We start from the raw sequence: 21,368 nt of genomic DNA on the forward strand, positions 1-21,368 counted from the left end.
TGATGCATGCTTAAATTGCAAGGATATTAAACCTGAATGTTTTTCACGTACAGCATACAGGTTTGGATATACATACCTTACATATGAACACTGGGGTTTACTTGGAATAAATGTGTTTCCATTATGTTATAAGTTATGGGATACTGTATATTCTAACTTATTTTAGGTAAACCAAACACATCTGACTCATTATTAAATGTACAAACCTCATAGTGTTCATATTCATCCACATCAAATGTCTTAAAGTCAAAAAATCCATGCTGCAAGGCCTAAAAGGTAACAAGTTGTCAGTTTATATTGAAAGATGATACATAATCCCATTTTATAATCCTGGGTTTGAGAATTAAAATGACTAAATGTTTTGCTTTTGGCTTATTGAAGCCTCTATGCTAAGACAACACTACATTTTGCACAGATTAACAACACAGACAACAAAAACAACGATGTCACTAAAGCATGTCAGGCTCATTTCCCCTGCAAAGACATTATGATGGGACGTAAGGTTGTTGCATGTCACTTAAGAGAATTGATTCTTCTCATTCCACTACGTATGTCTTTTTCTGTAAGGCAGATGACAGATTAAAAAGCAATTCCCTTTCTGTCATACACTAATTCAACAATTTCTATGCTCAATACATCTTCATGCAGTAGGACATAAAATATAAACCATCAAGAGTTTATTGATTTCTATATTTAATATAATACTCTGATTTTATCACCATAATACCAGGCAAAATGGTATATACAGAATATAGTACTCTGTATAACCTGCATATTATGATTTGCTTTCAATACACATTCCCCTGATAGAATGAAGTTTACTAGGCTACGTTAGACAGTATTTACTACAGGACTGAAAGAAGGCAAGTCTTGTATTTGATGACTGTACTATTACTAAATATGCCAGTTATGCACTAAATATTTGTTTATAGCACCATATTAAAACAATACTATGAATAAGGCATTCATAGCCCAAATTTCTTCCAAGGAATAGGTGGAAGACAGTTTTGCAGCATAAATTTATACTGAATCTATTGCATTCTGAGAAGTGTAGATATTCTGGGATTAAGGTGTGATAAAAAAAACACACCACAGATCTAGGATTTAAAAATAATTATCAGTCTGACATTATTTGCTACATATAGAGCACCTTTTTTATGACAAAGCAAAAATAGCTTTGTTATAGACAACATAGGCTCAAGGATTGGACCTGTCATGAAACATAAGCTACAGAGAGATTTGCCTGAACAGCTGATGTTGAAAGATTTTTTTCATTTAAGCATGGTTGGCTGGTTAGAAGAAGGTAGCTTTAGATTAGATGCAAGGAAGAAGTTCTCCACCATGAGGGTGCTGAGACCCTGCAAGAGGTTGCCCAGGAACGTTGTAGATGCTCCATCACTGGATGTGTTCAAGATCAGGTTGGATGGGGCCTTGGGCAATCTCTTCTAGTGTGAGGGGTCCCTGACCGTGGCAAGGGGTGTGGAACTAGATTATCTTTAAGGTCCCTTCCAACCCAAAACATTCTATGACTCTGTGAAACACAAAATTTACCCAGGTAAACCAAGGCATAAGGTTTCTACGCTAAGTGGTTTTACCTCTGCAGGTGAACTTGACAAAAATTCAATTAAAAAAATTTTATTTGGGAACAAAGAAGGAAAGCATGATTCTCAAAGTCCTTTTCATGTGTTTGTTGTAGATAGATTACAGTGACTGCACTGACTGTTTCACAGAGCTTCAGGATCCATAGAATGCCACACAAATTAGAGTCTTGCTGTTAACTGACAGCTCCCTTCCCACCCCCACAGAACTAAAAATATTAAGTTGATCTCCCTTTTTTTCAGTTTTTAAGAATCATTTTTTTTTGCCATACTTTCAAGGATTTCAAATAGTCTATAAAGTCTCTATACAGAACTATTAATACAGCCTGCTCCCTTCATCAGGACTACTGGGAAATGAACAAAATTTAATATTTGTTTATAGTAAAAAGCACATACTATAACAAAAGGTTGCAAATGAAGATGTGACATAACATTTTTAAAATAGCCATAACTGGAGCTTAATATTCCTCAGGAACAGGCCTGTTGTAACACATCAAAACACTAGTAAGATATATTAGTTTACTTTCTTTTTTTTAAACACTTCTGAAAACACTCTTGTCAAACACTGAACCAAGTGAGTTGGAGCCAAGAACATGCAAAAATATTCAAATTAAATACCTAGGTGTCTGTCTCACTTGACTTTATTCACCCAGGTTACTGCCTTTTACCATTGGTTATAAGTGATCTAGTGTGCTGCTGTGGGTTGTTAAGAACTGTCCCCAGCCAAGACTGGTGTGTTTGCAAATTCCAGTTCAGAAGGTGAAGTTCAGCAAGCTGTCAAAGGCCAGCCTGGCGAGGTAAATGTGTCACCTTCTTCCATTCTCACTACTCAAACACAGACCTCAGTAACTTAGGCTTCATGACAGTATACTACTCATTCACATACATTTTATTTTGAAACCAGATTTTTCTCATATATTTAAAACAATATTTTCCTTCGCATTTAAAAAGTCAATTTAAATCTGGTTTTCTAAGGAAAAAAGTGTTATTACCTTATTTACTCCCTGTAAACAGTCCAAGATTGTAAGATTGTACGTGCAGTTCCCAAATGAAGCATCCCTATAGATTTAATACAAATAAATTTAATATACACAGAATTATTTTAAGAACTTGGCGAAAGGCACCACACAACAGAATATACTGAAGTTATTCAAGCCCCTCTGAGATCTCTGAATTAAAGTTCAAAGATAACATCTTTTTAGAAGCTTTTTCATGCTAAAGCACTCCTCTAGCAAAGACGTAGCTTGGTGTAAATGCAGCTAGATACTCAAATTGGTTTAAGTGCCTATTTTACAACAGCTACGTGCCTGTTACCAAACTGTTTATGCTGTCCTAGAACAGGAAGCTTTGCATCTTCTCTCAGAAGTGTAAGGATAGTAGCAAATAAAGCAAAACTTGCTTTAGATGTTATTCACGTATTAATTGAGCTACACGGTCAAACATGGAAAGGCAGACAGACTACTAGTTTGGTAGTATCTATTAGTTTACATTTACAGGCGCTCATTTTGATGCCTGATTACAGATGTGATTAAAAATTATCCAGATCTAGTCAAATTTGAAATTACTTAGCCCCAGTTCTGCCACTATGAAAATAACAAAAATAACAATTTCTCTTTAAAAGACAACAAGATATCCCAGAGCAAAATATACTCAACTGGTGAGAGACAACAGCATAAGAAGAAAAAAAAAACCCAGACCAAACCAAACCAAAAAAACCCACAGCAACAAATGCATTAAGGAAAAAAGAAAAAGTAATTTTCAAAGTGTGCTTCAGACCTGTTTGCACTTTAATAAAATCCTGCCTGGGCAGATTATTTCCTAATAACTCATTAGAGAAATCTTTTACAGTTTTGCTCTAAGCTATCTTATCCAGAGTGCTAACAACTGCAATTTGTCAGAATAGCAAAATTTTAGGTTTTAGCCAGGTAGATCTTTAATCTATAATTGACTCAATTTCCATCTTTCAGTGAAGGCTTTCCTTTTCTGATAGTTTACTTGCTATAAGTAGTATGAAATGTGTTATACTGATATACTTCTTCAATCCCAAATACTTTAAGAATAGAATAGCTTCACACATTCTTCAAGAGCAGTTTAAGTACAGCAGTTTTGAGCAAGCAGTGTCCATAGAAAATGTATTTAATAAAATTAAAAGCCACAATTCTGGTAGTGCCATATTACAGGCAGGCTACTCTAGAAAAGCTTTAAAGTTAGATTATTAAAAAATACTTAGCCACAGTCTTAGAATGGGAACTTTAAAGTGTAAATAAATCTTCCATATCCAAATCCAACAAAGAAGTTTTAAAAATGAAAAGCCATAAAGTATTTTCATTACATCGGATAAGAACATACCAAAGCTGTAAAATATAAACTTTACAGGCAATACGTTTTTGACAGCGGAAAACTGGATAACAGATCATTTTAGCACAAAAGCATTTTACCAAAAAAAAAAAAAAAAAATCTTCAGAGCACAGTGGAAATGTACACTGCAGAAAATCTTTAAAAGCTGTAACAGTTTTCTGAAAGGAAAACAAAACCTAAACAAATGCAAACCACAAATTATGTATTACGAGAAATATGAATAGAAGATATGACTGTCACAGACATAATTTTTTTTTGCTATAACAATATCTTCTTGTTTATGTATGATAACTCTATCTATTCAACTACTACAACTGATAAGGCATCTGATACTGCAGTACATAAAACCGATTCTGGGAAAAAAGTGCCACAATTTCTAATCCATTAGTAAGAAGCACTGTTAGAACAAGAGAGAAGGAAAAGGGAGGGAGGCCACTGAACTGGCCCTAGATGTACAAGGTAAGCCTATCACAATTCCAGGCATATTCTTAGTTACAGTTCCCACAAACAGCTGTTAGCAGTGGAGTGCACACAGATGCTGGCAGCTACCATCTATTGCCTACACCATCCATGCTTCAAACATCTTTCTGTTGCTCTGGGCCTAACCATTAAAGTAGGTGTATGCTGACCGGAGCAAAGAGCTCTGCTGACACTTGCCATCCACACACAGTGGAAACTTAAAAAAAAAAAAGGATTGAAAGACAAGAAAAATCCATATAGGCAAAGTTTTGGAATGAACAGATAAAAAGGTGTTTAAATCTCATCCCAAATTCCCAGAAACTCAACAAACAGCAGCATTCTAATGTGCTTAGGGTTTTTTAATGCAATGCAGAGTTAGCATCACACTCTTATCTATCTTTTGTGGCAGAATGTCATAATATAATGAAACCATAAACCCTAGATACAAATGACAGTATACCATGGTGGTGAACTAACACCTGGAAGTGGTGGCTTAATATTACATAATGCTTCAAGGGAAATCATGTTTTGATGTATCATGGCAAATACTAAGCGTATTATATCAGACCTTGCCATAGTCCCTCTCTTTCTCTCCCTTTGCCCCTCAAGTATCTTCTAGTAAGAGATCACACGCAAATCACAAAAGTTCCTTCTGTTGTAATTTGGAAAACAAGAAAATGGAACATAATCTATGCACTTTTTTTTTTTTCCTTAATGCTGCAGGCATTTTATTTTAGCACTCCCAAGCCTTTTCAGGTTAGATCTGAGAAAACATTTTCTAGTTTCCAAAAGTACAATTGGCTGATTAGAATCAATTCCATATTCAAACCCCTTTCTGAAACTTCATTGTTTTATGCTCCAGAATTTTAAGTTGAGCTATGTACATGTATTAAAAGTACAAAGGTGTAAAACCAAAGACATTCACCTGACAGAAGTTTTATTGCATAATGCTTGAGTACTTTGCATGCTGGATCCACTGATAAAGTAGAGCAAATATCTAAAGTACAAGTGAGGCAAGTGCTTGTGGACTCAATATTAGGAGATGAAATCCAAGTTACTAGTTTCAGAACACATAATAAGCGACACAAGGAACTTTACAGAGATGTTTTAAATATTGAAGGAATATTTTTTAAAGTGGTTTATTTATTGAACAAAGTCAAAGTGCACTTAGGAAGTGAAATTTCTTATATTCAATCTTCCTAGCAAATAGATGATTTCATTATTCTAGAGAAGTGTTAGTATTCCTCTAGAGATTAGCGAAAGAGCCTTTTGCAGAAGCATTAGAGAAGACAGATGCTTAATGCCTGTCTTACTGTCTTACATGTCTAGAAAAACCTTGAAAGATATAAAAGGCAAAGATTAAGAGTTTATGGTCAACTGATTTCCTGAATGTTTTAAATAAATTAGTCAAACATAGTATTTTATTTTTGTTTGGAGGGAGTTGTCTGAAGTATTTTAAGTCACTAATTATTTTTTTTTTTTTTATTAAAAGCAAAACCAAACCAAAACTTCCCTGCAGTCACCTATATGACATCCTCCAGGCTGAGGCTGTTATCAAGTTCTTTGTCTATCCCAGAAGTATCGGTCAGAAGTCACATCAAATCATTAAGAAGCTTTGTAAATATTTAAAAAATACATTTTATCTAATTTTCTGTGTTCTGAATTAATGCACTTACTGGAGAAAACTAAATTAAAAATGAATGCAGAACAGCTAGTTCAATTTCACCATTTTCTGTCAACCCATATTCCTATTGATTTTGTGTAAATTTCCAGACATTGGATAAAAATACTGGATAGTGTCAGAACTAGTACTAACCTTTCCAAAAATTGTTAGAAATACAGCCATTCTCATACAACACTGACTTGACAAGTCAACTATATAGCACTAGATCCACCAGAATGTATTTTCTTTCTACCAGAGACAGACAGATTTCAAAGAGCGATAATTAACAACACTAAATTTAGCTTGCATAAAATACAATAGATTCTGAACAGGTCACACTTTGTACCACAGTAAAACCAAATGTAAAGAAAAAAAAACCCCTTTACTAACCTTGAAGAAACAATTTTAGATGAAATCACAATTAGTTCCAGACAGTCTTCCTATATAAACCTATTCTTTTCCTTTGCCCACTGTACACAGCATCCTGTCCTACAGAAAACTAATGTATGTACTCACATTTAAAACAGTAGGAATTTTTTACATTACTGGGATTACTTATGTGTATACAAAAACATTTAGGTATTTTTACTGGTGGTAACCAAGGTCTTTGAATTTAAAATGTTACACCTTTTTGTTCAACTCAGAGGTCTGTGTTTGAAAAAAGCATAGAAGAAAAAGGAAGACCTCATTTCATATGAGAATAATAGAACAGAGCACAAACCAGTATCTCCTGCAGTTTTACAATTTGGGTGCTCCAATTTGTTGCTGATCACACATCTCACTACAGTATTCTTCCAGCCTGTTATGGCCAAATGCATAACCACACTGATTTTCAAACAGTGTTTTAAAAACTATTACCTGATAGCACTCTTATTCGCTTTCAAAATGAGAAAAATGTGAATATTTCTATGAGATACAGATGTAGCATGAGTCTGAGCTGGCATTACAGAGCTGCAAATCCCACATCTGATTCCACAATTACTGCAGCTGACCTCAATACTGCAGAATGCTTTCCCTTTCACCAAACCTCTAAACACTGTCAATAAAGTAGTTTCTTTCTCCAGCACTTGCCAATAAAGAAACAAAACCCAAAAGCTACAAACTGAAATCTAGCTCTGAAATTCCTGTCATATCTAGGGACTGAACACATCAGGAGAAAAATCTCTTTCAGTATTAAGTCAATACATGGTAGTTTGAGGTAAATATCTACAACTTAGTTTCACAATGGGAAACTCATGTTTATGATGATTTAAAATTGTGTTATCACCATTTTCGTAAATGGAAATGAGAACATATAATACAGGATCTTCAAGAGACTTGAGTGTCACCAAATGACAGTGAATCAGCCAAAAATAAGATCAAAGTGTCTCAGAAACAGTAATGCCTTATCCTCCTGTTTTGTTTTTAGTTTTTCTATTATGAAAACAAACCCCAAAATTTTCCATGTACCTTGTAAGAAGTGTATTCTGACTTCCTTCCACCCCTGAACAATATTTGCTGAAGCTGTCTTTAAATGAAATACCAGCTGAAGATCTAAGCCGATTAAGGCTTTTTGAGGTCACTGAGCTAGATGAAAGTAGATCAGTTTCACTGGGAAACTGTGAGCACTTCATGTAAACTCACCTCAATACTCCACAGAGAATCTGACAATCCTACAGCCTCTACATATTGAAAGTTGTCTATAATTTTTTTTTTCCCCAAATAGACTGTTTAACAGGTTTGTTAATTTGATACCTGAAGTGTCTTCTATCTGGAACACTTAAATGATCATTGCTCTCTGAAAAACTCTTGCACTTGAGGCTATTCGGAGACGACCTATGCTACTGAAGTTATATAGTATCTAAGTTCCAGGCTCCAGGAATAAATTCACCTCACTATGTACTGAATACCAGTCATTAATATCTCAAATAATCTCCTTCCTAGACCTTTAGAATAGGAAGTTAAGAAATTTTGGTTATGCTTTTCATTGTACTTAAGAGTCGTTTTAGCCCTTTTCAAGTCAGGAAAGATGTGGAAGAAGAGCAAACTTCCTCATAGCACCAATTCACCTCTCCACAGTATAGCATGATGCCAAGCAGATCATAGAATGGTTTAGGTTGGAAGGGACCCTAGAAATCACCTAATCCAATCTCCTGATACGCTACTTGAGGCAGTGCTATTGTTTCCAGCACAGGTTCATTAGCTTGAGCCTCTGTACCATGTTATGTTCTGCACCAGAGACGTCTCAAACATCTTAGAATGCACAGGGGAAGAAAATAATCCCAAAAAAGCCTTGGAAAACCAGGGAAGAAAGAATAAATTATTTCGTCCCCATTGCAAGCTAATCTAGATTGTCCCACTGCAGGTATTTATCACATCTACTTGCCCTTCTCAGTCTTAGTAATTTTAAAGCTCCCTATCTATTTATTTCAGCCTCTTCTTATGAATTCAACTCCCAGATATCCCCTCCCTAACTATCAGACTCCTCATTTCTTACCTAGCCTTCTATTGTGTCAGAATTGTCCCATTTACACCCTCACTCCTGTGTCTCACCTCCTCTGCAGCTAGACTACACAGCCTTCTGCCACAGCAGGACAACCTATACCACACAGAACAGAATTTGCTCAGGCTCCAATCCAGTGCCAGGACCTGATGCGGTCCAAAGCAGCTGCAAAAGAAACTGAAGTGCTTTCCAGACCCACACCATCTAAGAACCAACGGTCAAGAAATCAAGATGTTTCATCCTTCTAGCAAAAACCTGTAACACTATACTCCTAGGAACAGCAAGGCTCTGCTCAGCAAGATTGCCTCCCTCCCACCCCCTAAAATAGGCAAAGCTTTGTTTAAAAACAAACAAAACCCTAAAACATACCAAAAAACATCCACACTACAGAAAAGCCACCGCAAAACTCCCACAACCTCCCCAAAAAGCTTTAGTTTTAGCCAATCATTTATTTTCCAGCAACCCAGGGCTGGCAACACACAAAGACTGCAGAGGGGTTACATTTTCAGCAGGCTGCCTGCTCTAGGCAGACATTTATTGCCCTCTTATCCTGAAGCTGACAAATGGAATGAAAGGATTATACTTTTGCAATGATTTTCACAACCCAGGCTACAAAAACTGTCTCTTTGCTGGACATCGCCTTCTTCGATGTTTTTGGCTAGTATTCCCTCCTCTAGGAAACATGAAATGCTCTTTGTATATAATATAAAGGTATCTTCAGAAAAATCTTGCTGTTTCTTTTATTTTTTGACTGCTCCTTTGCTGAGCCCAGAGAAGCTTACTACTCTACTTTGGAATAGAATTCAAATGAATTCAAACTCATGGGGATTTGCACTGAATAATTATTTAACATTTAAAATATAATTGTTTCCTGTCATTACATTTGTAACTGTGGTTTCTTACCAGTCTCAGAAAAAAGAGCCAATTGCTTTCACTACTCCCTACCAGTCAAGCAGAAACAGCATTTTAAAATTATTATTACTACTATGATCATCACCATCATCATCAGGATAATTGGTTGCAAGGCAAAACTCTGTAGCCTTTAGTTAGATCATATAGGGTCACCTCAGACTGTTCTGCAAACACTCTATTCCTCCCAAGTACTCCATCTTACAATCTTGAGACCTGGCAACACAGGTTCTTAGCTTTGTCAGAACCTCTTTTCTACACACTTTAATCTTTACTTTGGTAGAGGAGAAATAAACCTAAAGACATAACAATTTATTATAATTCCAAACAGTAAATTTCTTTAATTGGTGAACAATACATAGTGACTCTCAGTAATATAAATCCTTCTCTACTACAAGTTTTGCTTTAAGCTTAGTTTAGTCAAAACTTGCTTAAAAGATTCTGAAAAAAAATTAAGTCACTTGAGTTTTAAAAGCTTTTACATGAAAAAAAATACTTCTTCCAAAGTTGAACCACTGAGAATTTCACATAAAAGGGAGAATCAGATTTTTTTCCATTTCACTAAAATGCTACATAATAATACCCAGAAGGAAGGGAAATATTGCAAGGAAATATTTCATTTGATGCTTCCCCAAAATGACAAGGAGCCAGAAGAACGTACTGACACAATATATGTGCTCAGAATAATACAGGTTTTCTTCAAATGACTTCTTGCAACAGTTTTCCAATAGCTGAACCAACTGAAAATGGAAGGGGCCAAGGTAATTATTTCAAACTGGGACAAAATCAGGAACCAAAGAATCAAAAAGGTGGAGAAAACTTTGTTATTCTTTAACTTCAATCATCACTTCTGTGTTTCTAATAGAATTTGGATGCTAAAAAACCACCAATATCTTTAACTTTTTATATACTGTATAAAGTATCTTTTATAATTAACTGAAAAAAAAAAAAAATAGTATCAACAGCTCAGTAAAGTCCTTGGGCTTTGGAGAGCTATTGATGGCCAGGTGACTGTATAAACTCTCTGCCAATAAAAGCTATCATTGATTGGATACCTTTAAAAAAAAAAAAAAAAAAAAAAAAAAAAAATGTGTTCTGTGGCTTAAGATTTCACAATCAAACTGGTCTTCACATAAAAATCTACCATCCCAACAGTTTATACTGTAATTGGCTCCTGTACAAGCTATGAGGAGACAATCTGATCTTCCTTTGCTGAGTGGCTGTAGAATCAGATGAATTTGATATAGACAAGGTAGGTCTACGTCTACCAACGCACTGGCTGAGAGTGAACACTACTCGAAAAACGCTGATTCCCCTAAAAAAGAGAATATTGACCTTCTTGTAGTTGCCTTTTATTGCCAGTGTTTGCATAAGAATAGCACGGTGCATCTTCAGTTATAAAGCACAAGGGCATTTCATGGGCCACAGCACAAACTAAAATTTGAACCCGCTTTATTAGAGAGGCATGGTAGCTAAAGCTTCTCAGATTCAAGTCTCAACTCCATTGATAGAAATTACTTATGATTCATTGAAAACAGAAAGGGAAAGCAATTTAATAACTTGAAAATCACTATTTTTTTTCTGTAAAATAAAGGAAATATAACAGGCTAAAATCCCCTTCATTCATGTGAGTCTAGCTGGCTACGTACTAGGTAACTGAAAAGGTTGGAATGACTTCCAAATAGTAAAACATGATGAATATGTTTTAATTTCTAAATCACAAACATGCAAAGAACTACTTTCAAAATCTGACAGTTTGCAACACTGGGAATATTACTTAAAACTTAAACCACTCTAAAAGGCTTTATTATTCCAACACAGAGCAAGTAATTCGACCAGAAGTAAAAAATATTTTTTCTGGAGATTAGTCATTTTGATACCGTGTCTGTATCAGACATGAAACCCTTTTCTGGGAAGGCAGTCTGAAAAATTTATATTTAGAAAATTGCAAAACACAGAAGTTAGGCCCATTTCTCATGTTCACATACCTAAAAGGAAGATATGGTGGATTAGATCCAGACAAAAGCGTTCTGTAAGCTTCTTCTGGTGTTTTCTTCAAGTATATTACCTAAAAGGGATGGGGGGAGAGGGAGAAAAAAAAAAAGAAAAAATCAGCCCTGAGCCTGAAAAGCCATTAACAAGTTAGGTTCCCCCAGCCCACCTAACTCTTAAGAATGTATAGTGTACTCCTTCATGACCAACTCCTGTGACATTTAGAGGTCAGAAGAGACATACCTGAAGGAAAATATTCAGAATTCAACAAAAACCTGGATTTGTTTTGTACTATTCCCCTTCTTTAAAAAAATATTAATATCACGTATTGCTGCAACTGAGAGACTAAGACACACTCAACATCATACTGAGATGAAAAACAGGCATGTATCCTAGTTCTCTGTCCAACTTCAAGTGAGTCAAAATATCATACTGACAAAAATAGCAACTGACAAAGGAAACATTTCTCCATCACAGCTCAACAGAGGATTCCCCAACACAAATATTTTTTGATTCCTAATTGTTAGTATCAAACTACTAATTAACAAAAATATCCAATTCAACAAGCTGAACCTGTTACTATGAGACCAACATATAGTTAATGTGATGCCCTAAGCCAAGGCTCATTCTGCTATCACTGAACACTATCAGCTGCACTGGCTTAATTAGAATACAACCACATCTTGTTGCATTTCAATCCCTATTTGTACAGTAAAACTGGTCCTAAAATAAATCTAAATTTTAACACATATTAAGCAAGTGCATTATTTACAAAAAAAAGTTATTCCATCCAGTTTGGAGTGGCATACTTCACACAAACAACCATATTTTATAAACAAAGCCACGATTTTTGTAGCCATTTTCCCCCAACTCATCTTACAACCAGCAGTTAAATGGCTACTTTGCAGCTCTAGTCACATTTAACCATTGAATATAAAGTATTCTTATAATTATTTTTTTTAATTGAGACATAAATTAGTTCCTGATCTAGAAGCTTTATTCAGCTTTTGTCCTTGAGCACAGTAGAATACATATAGGTGCTGGTCACTCCCATAGTATTTGCAATTTGCTTTATATCTAGAGTCATATATCAAGTTAATAGAATTCTAAGTATTCTGTAAGATGTCAGGATGATAGGCAGATTTTCCTGTGTTTCTTCCTCAGCATGGACAAGGCACACAAAAAAGACAAAAAACCAACCAACCTATCAAACAGACTCTAGTAAAGGAGCCTGAAAAAAAAAGTCTCAGCCTTAACACAATGAAAGAGGGTCCAGAATCATCTGTTTTCCAACTACGACCTATTTCAGTGCTTTGAAAAACTGGTCCGATTTTGGACCAAAACCTCTACACAAATTGATTTGCCTTCAGAAGGCTGGTTCTCTGACACAGAATTGTTTTTCAGTCACCGATAGCATGGAGCGATATAATCAGGACCCAAAAAGAGGAACAAAACCCACTCGTGTTCAAATGCTAAATCTCAGTACTGCAGCAGTGTCAATATTGCTGTTTCATTTAGCAAAAGTGCTAAAATGAGAAACATGTTTCTCATTTGCCTGAACTTCCAGATTCTCTCCTCAATCTGTGAAAGCAATGCATCCATTTGACCATCAAAACAGACCACAATTTCTGAAGGAAAGCCATTCAATTTATGCTATGTTATCAGAACAATTGCTTCTAAATCCATTATTGGATTCTTTAATGCTGGAGGTCAAACCAGTGATTCCTAATATTGTAAGAGACTGAGATATTTACTTAATGGTTATATGTATTTACTTAATTCAAAAAGTAGAGGGGCCCATTTCATTTTTAGGCTGTAAGGTCCATCTACAACAATTGCTAACTAATGGCACCAACTTTACACTTGACAGGGTTGACCCTGTAGCATAGCAGTCCTATTCTGCTTTCACAGTCATTTGTAAAAGATGCTTTTAGTTTGTAAAAGAAGTTTCCTTCACATTTCCTTTATCGTTCTACTCACCACAAGGATTTTGCACTTAAGAACAATGCATCCTGTGCAACAGATTTTGGTGGGGAGTGTATTTCAGAGAAAAATACTCATTTTATTTACGTCAATTAATGTCAATAATAATCTCAACTAATTTACATTTAAAAACCCTGCTTATAGTCAAAAGATCCTTAGAGAGTAGTGCAGAGGCCTTCAGTGAAAGACAAGTTTACAACTTTACACAGTTCAACAGTGAAAACTCTGAAGTAGGGGCAAATTTGTACCACGTACCATGCAAATGTTCCAAGTGACATAGTTATGTCACAGAAATTATGGTACTTTAAAGCGGTCTCTGATCGAAGACAAGCCCACATAACATTTTGAACGTGTCTGTCCACAAAGCTCATAAAGGTTCATAAAAAGAACACTATTTGCAGAATTCTTGAGAGCAAGGAAAGAAATCTAGCAACTGGACACAATTAGCTCAAAGGTATTTAAAATCCATTGTAAAAACTGAAATTTAGAAAATACACATTCCTGAGATGCAATTTACAAACTGGCAAGTTATTGCCAATAAAGTTTTAAGTCTTAAGTGTCACTCAGACTTCTGACTCTTTTATTATTTTTTTTTTAAAGCTGTAAGGTATTTCCATACAACATGTCTAAGAAGTTGTTTAATGGAACAATCTAAAGTGCATAATCACCACTAGAAACCCATTCCTAAAACCTGATCCACTTTTTTCCATGTTTCATTCTACACTTAATATTTTAACACCAGGAGAAATAAAACAAGCCTTCTCAATTAACTTTCACACATTGGTAGAATTTATATCTATAAGACTTTCTGGTTTCAAAACACTTGTATAATCCAAGAAAATACAAGATCTAGAAGACCTTAAATCAAAGAGTACACATACTTCTGTCATAATTTGGATATTCAAATTGTGATAGATCAAATTGCCAACTACACATAGTTCTTTTACTGAGGAATATGATTAGATTCCCTCAAGTCAGGAACCACCCTATTGCATAACTCAAGAGTGTGTATCTACTCCATCTGACTATTTAGCATTTACAGGTAAAACACTTCAAAAATGCAAATATTATTTCTTGACTGTAGGATTAATATGCCTGGATTACAAAAGCTAAGCTTCTGCAGTTCAAAAAAATATCTGATAATTAGGTAGATTATAAATAACATTTTAGAATAAATCAATGTTCATGCTTTGAATTTGTTCACATTAGGATTAAACATTACAGAAGAAGATGAATGAACTGCTGCTGTAGCACCTGCAAGTTTAGGAATACAATCTACAGAAGTAACGACATACTTATGTAACATACTGGATACCTTTGTGCAAACTGTGTTCCAACGTTATACTACATTAAGATGAATTCAAAAGTGACTATACAGTGTTTTCAAGAAAAGAGTGAATATTTTTTTTGTACTGGCAATACCAAGTACAGAACTATTCTTGCTACAGAACTATGCTCAATAATCAGGAGATATTTAAAACATCTGCCAGCCTGGCAGGAGAGTAACAGTTTCAAATGCAGATGTAGGTCACTTGCACATGCTATGAAGTAAGAACTGTAAGTAGCTTAAAACAGGACAGGCAAAGGTTAATTGCACAGTTGTTAAATGCAGTTGTGGCACACTAATTTACCTTCTTTTACACATAAGCTACCAACTCTTTACGTGATGTGCCACTTGAAGTCCATTGTGGAATACATATGCAGTCATGCCATGGTAAACATCCTGTGTGCTTCTCCCCTCAACTTGCTTTAGAGGAATTTCTGTTGCCCCCATCCCATGAGAGCCCTTATCCCTAGCTTTGGCTGCTGAGCAACTCCTTCAAACAAGGACGACCAAATAAACCAGACTATTCCCATGTTTAAGTTCTAAATACTGCAAATATGGCATAGTCTGCCTTAGCTGATGAGTCTTCTGCTTGTAGCTCTGTCTTGCACCTTAAATATCTCCTTTCCTTTCTGTTCCTAAAACCTGGCTTTGCAAGAAGTTTACTTCAGGCACAATACCACTGTCTCCTTGGGTCTAGCTAATACTGATACGGGCCTTTTAACCCCTTGTCCACAGAGAACTGCTGATCAACAGCTAGTTGAGATGGTCATATAACAAGGACTAGACAGGAGGAATGAAAAGATAATCTCATCCCCTTCAAAATGCCAACATCCTACGCTTTCCAAGGCTTCTAAGAGGTATCAGAAGGTGAAGGCAGGATCAGACAAGTGCAATCCAGTGAAGGCAATTAGATGCTGTAATCTATGTACGTGCTAAAGGAGTGTTCTCTAGCTATAGGCTTACTTAGATTCACTTCATGTTCTAAAGCTGGTCTTTCTAAATACAGAACCGGAGGTACAATAATGCAAACAGAAAACAGGAAGCAGTCTGAATGCAATGACAAGTTTCTTTACAAAATCTGGTGTGAGAATCATCACCGAAGATGCTACAATTCAAACAGATTTTGGACCTGAACAACAGGGAAGCTTATAAAATCATGCTGTAACATTTGGAAGCTCCTTGAGCAGAATATAAATCACAGAACTGGAAATTAATTCCAGCATTATTAAATATGGCATTGTATGATCAAATACATTAACAAACTTCAAATGGTGTAACTCATTTGTTCTTACTATGCCTTTTTCAACTTTGTTCCATCAGTACTACTCCCAAGCATTAAAAACCTAACCCAAAGATTTTTAAAATTTTAACTTATCCCAATTTTTTTTCCATATTTAAATTCAAATAGATCTTTCTCAAGAGCATTCCCACACTATCCCCATACTTGTAGTAAAACATTTTAATTACAACAATTCCTTCAGCACTATCATCTGCATTTATTGAGCTTTGCTTTCTGCATGACTTGAGGCCTGAAAGAAACACACGAGCTCTCAGGCAGTATAAAGCCTGACTTCACAGAGACTTCCAGAGCTCAGTTCACCATGTGGATGTCAGCTCAAGGCCCGCAGCTTTTTAGTTTCTATACTTTACAATAGCATGTTTTCATGCTGATAAAGACTTTGAGTTTTCTACCAGTATGCTCTAACTCTACACAGTAGAGCAGGAAGGTGAAATTAAAGCTTGAGGTACATTGCTATGAAGACACACAAGTGGCTGTGCAAGTGTCAGCATGGGACTATCAAAACTTACATCTTATCACAGTAGATTAGCTTGTGTATTGCGTATTATGTGTGATATCAGAGGGCTGAAACACCTCAATTTTTCTGTTATCCTGTGTAGGCTATGAAAATGAACTGAGAAAAGAAATCCATCCAATAATCCCTCTGCTTCTGGTCCAGTAACTTTAAGAAAGGCTGTGAGAAAAAGCTTCCTCCCCACAGTGTGAATCTAACTGCAGCCACGAGCAGCAACTGAGCCCAAGATAGCTGAGTTTAGAGGCGAGTTTGTCGTTTGTATTTTTGTCAGTCAAGAAAATGGTATCCTATGGGAAACATAACACGTGATCTGCCAGTGCCACTCCCTGTGTAGTTAAGTAAATTACGTGCTCAAGACAGGGCTTTTCTGAAACTCATACAGCAGAATTTTCAAAGACAGCTTCAAGAAAAATCACATGACAATCTGTCTACCTCCCTAAAGGACTATCTCTTGAGGTGCTATTTTACACAGAGCAGACATCTCTTAGGGAAGAATTATCCATGTGATAAATAACACTTACAGCATATGCACCTATTAAAAATGCTGCATTTGCTCGTTTCCGTTGGTCAAAACTGGTATAATACACTATCTTCTTTCTTGATAGACTGAAATACTGTTGAAAAAAAAAAACAAAGCAAAAATTAGCGTACTTACTGAGAGAAGAATACATTAAAAAGTCACTCTTCCAAAACTGAAAAGAAAGAAAATTCTTACAGAGAGATTGTTAAAATGAAAGGAGAAAAGATTAATGATACCAGGAACACTCTTCTTACATTATAGATAAGAATGCAGGGAAACAGCCACTGTATGAGAGCAGATCTCTTAGTTTGCTGTGTGAAAATACCCTATAAAATGCAGTTGAACCAAAATGTCCAATATAAAATATGGATTTTTTCCCCATTTTTAAACATATGAACGATAGGTTATGAACATTTATTAAACACATTGAAATTTTCAGACTAAAACACCCTCCTACATGTTAAATCTCTTCAGTACATAGTTCTGTGGAGAAGATGAGGAAAAACCCAGAACAATCAATCTTGCAGGCTTTTTATATGTTAAGCACCACTCTTACATCTATTCTACCTAAAAATGGTGTGAGAGAGATGTTTGGAAAGCTTCAACAACAAAAATTTGTTTGAAAAAGCACACAAGTGAATAGCCAAAAAAAAAAAAAAAAAAAGTCAGGCAGAGACAAAACTAGTAACACTTGCAATGCTTCTTTCTTTAGCAAGAAAAGAAGCCTCTGTCAGAATCCTGTGGACAAAACTCCCATTGAAAACAAGACACCAGCAAGCACCAGAAAAGAACAATGACAAACTGCAGCAAAATTATTTAAAGAGATAAAATTGTCACTTAAAAATGGCAAGTTGGACAGTTTATTGCATTGTTATTTTTTTAGCTTCATGAATTGCTAAACCTTAATAATGTTCTGCAATACTACCACTCACATTTTTCCTGACAGATTTCTACTGTATTACTACAGTTTTGAGGAAGTCATCAACAGACATACCGGATCCTACTTCTAAATATTTGAAGTATTTTTCTATTTTTAAAAGCTGCACATTTTATAAACTGCCTTTATACCAGTGCTGCTGTTACCCAACTTCAGGTTTTTAACTCCAATTTGACAATTTTAAATGTACTTTCTTTTCCCACTCTTGACACTTGGGAGTGGGATATAAGGTAACTGCTGCAGAACTGTGTTTTATTTATTTAAGTGGTGTCAACTGTATTCCACTTCATAAATCTGTAGAAGCCAACTCTCATCTTAAATCTTGTCGCAAATTTTAGGATAGCTTTAACCACAGAATCAAATTTGGAAAAAAAAAAAAACAAATACCTGATAAATTCAGGAGAAAACCAATGTATGTATCATGATGTTTTACTACCAACCCCTCCCTCTCGTCCCCGAAACAGCACCTGTAATAGCAGGTCTAGCTGTACGTTCCAGTCTGGTCTTATTACCCACAACTTCCATAGATGAATGAGTGTGAGTTAATGCACCTGAGTATATCTGAACAGAACAGTAATTCCTGAAATAACTGGTTGCTGTCGATTGACAGATGTCATATCTTGATACCAACAGCAACATCTCCCTCAGTGTATACGCAGACATACAAAGCACAAGTAGTTATTTAATTAGTGAAGCATTCAATTATTATTAAATCTTGACAAAATTAATCCCAGTATTTTTAAGATCCCTCCTTTCTTCCCCCTCGCCATTTTTTTAATTTTAATGTTCTCTAACTGCAATTCCACCCATCATGTGTAGGTGGTATAAGATTACAGTAGTTATGCAACAGTGACAGAACTTCAGTTTTAACTTGTTGACTTATTTTAAGGCTAAGTTCTTCGCAGTAGTTTGCAGCTCACCTGAAACATGATTTTAATCTGCAAAAAGCATATTCTGCTAGTTAGCCAGAAGTAATTTCTGTGTAAGAGTACCCAAAAAGCAACAGTTCACCTTAAAAGTTCCCAGAACATCTAAATGAAAGCAATATATTCCTTGATTCATTTTCAAAATCTAAGGGTTTAATCCTTACAAGTCGTATTGCTATATGAAATATTTAACTGTTGTCTGAATCCTGACTAAAGTTTTAACACACAATTTCAAACCAACATTAATTAATGGCTTATAGCTCAGCAACCAGAGGAAAACTGCATCGGGATTTTACTTTTCAGGCTATAAAACATCACCGTTTTTATTTGCACACGAGTTACAGAAAATCAAGGTTTACCATGTTTACTGAAGTATCAAAGTAATGCCTCTTTTAACACCAACATTATTCTCAATTCAGTACACTTTCAGTATCAATTCTGAACAATATAATTGGTGTAAAAAAACCCTGATTTTCTGACCATGCTGAATAAGCGAAGTCTACTCCTTGGACTAGGTTCATGACAATGACTGTTAAAATATAGTTCTCTAAGGTAACTGTTCTTTACATCTCCAGAGCCCCACCTGAGTACATTTTGGCTTTAGCTCCCTTAGCTACTGCACAACTCAGAGGAGCCAAAAATGTTTCAACCAGGAATTTTTCAATGCAGGTTGCCTACAGAATAGCAATATAGTTAGAGACAATCTAGTATCATAGTTGCAAATATTTTTTCTAAAATGAACACATCCATTATGAAGTACTAAAGAAATTTTTCTTTACCAGTAAGAAAACTTCAGCAGTTTCACACAATGTTAGAAGACAAAATGTAAGAATATAACAGAACCACATCTGTCAAGGTATATCCCAGGGGAACATACTCAAATACGATCTTTTGAACTAAAGCAGAAGTTACATGAGAAATATGTCAGATTTTGGTTTAGGTGATAAATTTGATTGTGTATGAGAGGGTTCCAGAACACATTATTTTCACTGTGACATTTTTATTTTTTTTTTTTTAAGTACCAGATCTGTTCTTGCTTTTTTGAAGACCTCAAAAGAGTTACTTGTAGAGACTGATGACAGGCTTAGAAGATGCCATTGTGGATGAATACCAGACTGACATCTGTTTATAATGATCAGATTATTTGACAGTATTTTATTTAATAGATATGTTTTAATATACCTGCATTGTTCAAGCTAGAAATTACTGCAATAGCTTAAATAAGCCTGGATCCACACAAATACTATTTTTTAATAGATATATATACACCCACGTATGTATGTTTATGTATGTAAAACATGCATATAAATAGCAGCGAATATAAGGCTGGCAAAGTGTTCACAGAAAATAATGTATTAAACATCTAAGGTGTCCGAAGGGAGATGCTTGCAATCACTATAGTTCTATGTGTATGCCCAACAGTTTATTTATACTAAATCAAAAACAACTCCCTCTGTAATTGAGCAGCAATACAGTCAGCCCATAAGAAATGTTAAGCCCATAGTTCATAAGCCTGCCAGAACCTTCCCTCTCTTGCCTTTGATCTTCTGTACTTGTACCATTTGTCTGAGCAACACTCCCTCTCTGATTACCCCTGCTTCTGAATATTGAGATTGTGTAATCTCAATACACATGTAAAACAGTGGGATGTTTAAAGCAGTTTTTATGAAATCAGACTTATTTAAAGAGAAGAAAAAATTATTTGTTTCATAAATTAATCACAATTTCTTAGTCAAACATTTTTTTCCCAAGTAGAATCTGAAGAACGAGTATAAAGATAACACAGCCAAGCATTTTTTCTTGCTGTTGATTTGGCTAGTCGAGATCATCTCCATAGCAATCAAAACATTACAAACATAACAAGGTCAGGAAGGTTTTCCTGTAAAGCATAACCAGGACTTTAGCTCCAACTTCCTCAGCAAATGGATGTCTGAATAAGTTCTGTTTGGAAGAGCTAAAGAATTATTTACTGTTTCAAAAATTAGTCAGCATGAAGTTATAATACTTTACTTGAAAACGCTGGTTTGCCAGTAGCACATTTCAAAGTGGTAGCCTCCAGCTTCCCCATCTGTCCCCGAAGAAAGGAGAGGAGAAAGCAGAAAACTGCCTCCACATCTAATTCCTCTCTCAAAACAGAAATATAGCTGAAAGACCCAGAGGGGAAGTTTGTGGTGTTTGTTATAATGAGATCTTACACTCTCATTTCTCCTGTTTATAGAAGTTTTAAACTTAATAACTCATCTAAGTCTTAAATTCCTTTGAAGACATAGTATCAACATAAAAACTATCATGTTTTGTGAATATTCTTTTGTGTGACAATCTTCCTTTAAAGACTGTTTTTGTAAGGAGAGTCCATGAAATGCATACCCAACCAGGTATATACCAAATCACAGCAGAAGT

General features: G+C 35.4%; 1 protein-coding gene across 1 annotated transcript in view; it reads right to left on the bottom strand.

The window, feature by feature from the left end:
- Window positions 1-206: 206 nt before the first annotated feature.
- Window positions 207-21,368, bottom strand: part of LOC103778179 (dual specificity protein phosphatase CDC14A-like) — a gene marked incomplete at both ends in the record, with an annotated part of 33,395 nt that continues 12,233 nt past the window's right edge. The window contains 4 exons of the mRNA XM_008945754.1: window positions 207-269; window positions 2,591-2,657; window positions 11,458-11,537; window positions 17,107-17,199. Coding sequence (XP_008944002.1) covers window positions 207-269; window positions 2,591-2,657; window positions 11,458-11,537; window positions 17,107-17,199 — 303 coding nt within the window. The remainder of the gene's footprint in view (window positions 270-2,590; window positions 2,658-11,457; window positions 11,538-17,106; window positions 17,200-21,368) is intronic.

The sequence above is a fragment of the Merops nubicus genome, unplaced genomic scaffold (genome assembly GCF_000691845.1).
Source record: "Merops nubicus isolate BGI_N331 unplaced genomic scaffold, ASM69184v1 scaffold32338, whole genome shotgun sequence".
Taxonomy (NCBI): Eukaryota; Metazoa; Chordata; class Aves; order Coraciiformes; family Meropidae; genus Merops; species Merops nubicus.